General features: G+C 40.2%; 1 protein-coding gene across 5 annotated transcripts in view; it reads right to left on the bottom strand.

Annotated features, from left to right (window-relative positions):
- Positions 1-3,372, bottom strand: part of Rbl2 (RB transcriptional corepressor like 2) — a 51,348-nt gene that overhangs the window by 18,825 nt on the left and 29,151 nt on the right. For 4 of the 5 annotated variants that reach the window (XM_028788212.1, XM_028788213.1, XM_028788214.1 and 1 more), the window contains exons 12-13: positions 2,068-2,205; positions 638-802 (exon numbers count right to left, since the gene is read on the bottom strand). In XM_028788212.1, the coding sequence (XP_028644045.1) occupies positions 638-802; positions 2,068-2,205 (303 nt within the window). The remainder of the gene's footprint in view (positions 1-637; positions 803-2,067; positions 2,206-3,372) is intronic. The other variant, XM_028788216.1, reaches the window with a different exon arrangement.

Here is a 3,372-nt window from a genome sequence, read left to right as displayed (position 1 = left end):
AAAAGACAGAGACAGATAGTAACAGGGGGAAGAAGGGGAAAGGGGGGAGAAGGGGAAAGGAGGAAGAAGGGGGAAGGGGGAAGAAGGGGGAGAGGGAAAGGGAAGAGGGGGAAGAGGGAGGGGGAAGAGGGAGGGGGAGGGGGAAAGAAGGGGAAAGGAGAAGGGGAAAGGGAAAAGGGGAAAAGGAAAAGGGGAAAGGGGAAAGGGGAAAGGGGAAAGGGGAAAGGGGAAAGGGGAAAGGGGAAAGGGGAAAGGGAAAGGAAGAAAAAGACAGAGACAGATAGTAACAATCTAAAGTAAAAGGAAACAATTTTTGTCCAATTAGTTATTTCTTAATAAAATTACTAAAGCTAAAATTCTCAGTCTTAAAAGATTCAAAACCAATATGAAGACCATATCTGAGCCAGTGTACCTTATGGAGTGTCAGAATAGCAGTCTCAATTTTTACTGTCATGGAAACCTTGAGGTAGTTACAGGTTCCCTTTGATAGAGGAATAAACCATTAACCACACTGCAAAACTCTACATCCCAAAGGGCAGACCCTAGCTAGCTCCAAACACTCTCTGTAGCATTGGGGCTATAAACAATACTGACGCGCGCTTCCCTTACAGAAAGATGCTAAGATATTGTCACAAACCTCTTCACATGTAGGGACTCTGTTTTCATTATCTCTAATTCTGTCCCACAGTGGGGACTTGGTTTTCCATGCCAAATGATCTAAAATTTGTTCTTCAATCTGATTGAGGTGTTTGACCACTTCTCTGCAAAGGCCATCTTCTGCTCTAATAAATACTTCTATTACCTGCAATAAAGAAAGTGCCCAGTTTATTGAGTAGCAATTACTATGACTGTGCATGCAAAAGTATAAAAGCAAAATGAAGTATCTAAATATTTTTAAATATTCACATAATTTATCAGAAGTTACAAGTTTAATAAAGCCATGTGTAGCAAGCTGCTCATCCTTTTATAGTTTTTGTAAATAATCTACACATATGAATAATATAAAATATTTTGTACAAAATATACCTTATACATTGAACCTGAAAACAGTACTTTTAGGTTTCTGTATAAAAAGTGGATGTAGAGTTCAGAAATAGAGTGTGTGCTTGAATGCTTAAGGCTATGGGCTCACTTTCAAGTATCAATAACACAGAACTAATAAAAGTCTCTGACCATCAGCAGAGTGTGGGGGGGAAGGGGGTGCCTCATGCCTGTAATTCTAGCTCTCAGGAGGTAGAGGCCAGAGAATCAAAAGTTTCAAGTATTCCTTGAGTTTGATGCCAGCCTGGTCTAGGTGATGCCCTGTCTCAAAAATAAATAAGTAGGACAATAGAAAACTGATTTCTTTTCCTGAAAGATATCTCCAGTGTTAAACTTTCATAAATGAGAAAGACATATACAAGCTATACAACATTAGTGACGTGAATGCTGCTGTTTAATGAAGATTTATTTTCATCCGTTTGTGTGTGTGTGTGTGTGTGTGTGTGTGTGTGTGTGTGTGTGTGTGTGTGTGTGTTTATATGCCCTGTGTATGGATGGGAAGGAGGTCAGAAATGGGTTTCAGGTCTTCTGGACCTGGAGTTGATATGGGGGCTGGGAACTGAACTAAGGTCCTTTGCAAGAGCAGGAAGGACTGCTGAACCATTCCCCTAGTCCCAGCATCCCCTCTTCTTACCCCTCTGTACCTGTTTCTCTTCTTTCTTTCCTTTCTGAGATCCCTTGCTAATCTCTAGCCCATTTCAAATCTGCAGTCCTTCTGCCTAAGCTTTCCAAGTGCTGGGTTTTAGGTGTGTAATCCAGCACGTCTGCTCCCTACCCACCGACTTAGGTCTTCAATCAGAGTACTCTGGAGTCCTTTGACAGATGATGGAAAAAAAAATCACTGAATGTTTCAGGCAAAAGAGATCTGCCATACTACTATATATTACGAGAATTTATGCAGGTCAAAGACTCTCCTTTGTTCTCTACGTAGAGATTATTAAGTTTTTAATAGATTTATATGTTTAATGTGAGCAAGGTAGATAACAAGAGGTTAGTCTCATAATCACCAGTATAATTTTTAAATACCTTATAAAAATGATAATGTGGTACATCAAATATTTCAGCAATAAATGGAAAATTCCCAGGAGGCTTATAGGAAAAAGCCACAACCTCAAGGCAGCAGGCCAAGAGTGACCTGTGGAATGCATCTTGTTCCAGAACACTCTAGAAAACAAAGTCACATTTAGAAACTGAAGCCCACTCTGAAAACACATTTCATATCCAGTCAGCTTAATTGCACTCATCTTTTTATTAAAGATTAAAGGGGTATACAAGACCTTTTAAAATTTATGCTATGAACTACTTTTTTAAAGATATTTTAAAATGACAAACAACAAGTGTTTTGAGGACATGAGAGAACTGTGACTCTGTGTGTTCCTGCTGGGAATGTGAATGATAAAATGCTGCTGTGAAGAACATGATGGCTGCTCAGAAACGTAAACACAGGATGACTGTACGGGGCCAGGGATGGAGCTGTGTGGGAGAACACTCGCTTCATCACCAATGCTAGTTCCAGGAAGAAACGCATGCCTGGCACACCAGTATCCGCAGCAGCACTGTTCACAACAGCCAAAGGCAGAACAATCCAGATCAGTCTGCTATCAACAAACAAGTCACAAATAAAAGGTTTAAACACAAGGAAAGAAGTTGTAAACTTTCTAGAACATGGATAAACAGTGAAAAGAAAACCAACTCAAACATAAAAGGACAAACATAATCTGATTTTATCTACCTAAGGAACCGAGAGTGGGTAGACTCAAAAGGCTGGAAGACGGTGCACAGAGGGATAGAGGGAAGGCAAGTGGGAGATCAGTCTTTAGTGGTTGTAAGGCGGGGTATAATGGCTACCACCACACTAATGTAACTTGAAATGTAACTTTCAAGACGATTAAAATGTCTTAAGTACATTCTACCATAAGGAAAAATTTAAAATAAATTATTTAGATGAACAGACGAGTCCCTACTATTAGTCCCTAAATGGTAGCTATGGTTTATATGCTATTCGTTATGTGCTTCACACACACAGTCAAGTCATAAAGCAGCCCATTAGTGCATACAAATGCCACCATATATGTATATGTGTATATGTACGTGTATGTGTGTGATATGTACATATGTATGTGGGTGTAGAGATGGCTCAGTGCATTTAAGAGCACTTGTTACTGCAGAGGACCTGGGTTAAGTTCCCATCACCCCCAGGGTGGTTCACAGCCATCTATAACTCTGCTCTCAGAGGATCTAACCTCCTTTTTGATCTTTGAAGGTCCAGGCATACTCATGGTGTACATACAGAAAGGCACACTCATGGTGCACATACAGAAAGGCACACTC

This window comes from Grammomys surdaster, unplaced genomic scaffold, assembly GCF_004785775.1.
Source record: "Grammomys surdaster isolate TR1022 unplaced genomic scaffold, NIH_TR_1.0 125739, whole genome shotgun sequence".
Taxonomy (NCBI): Eukaryota; Metazoa; Chordata; class Mammalia; order Rodentia; family Muridae; genus Grammomys; species Grammomys surdaster.
Note: the sequence above shows the minus strand (reverse complement) of the source record. Positions and strands in the feature narration are given on the sequence as shown.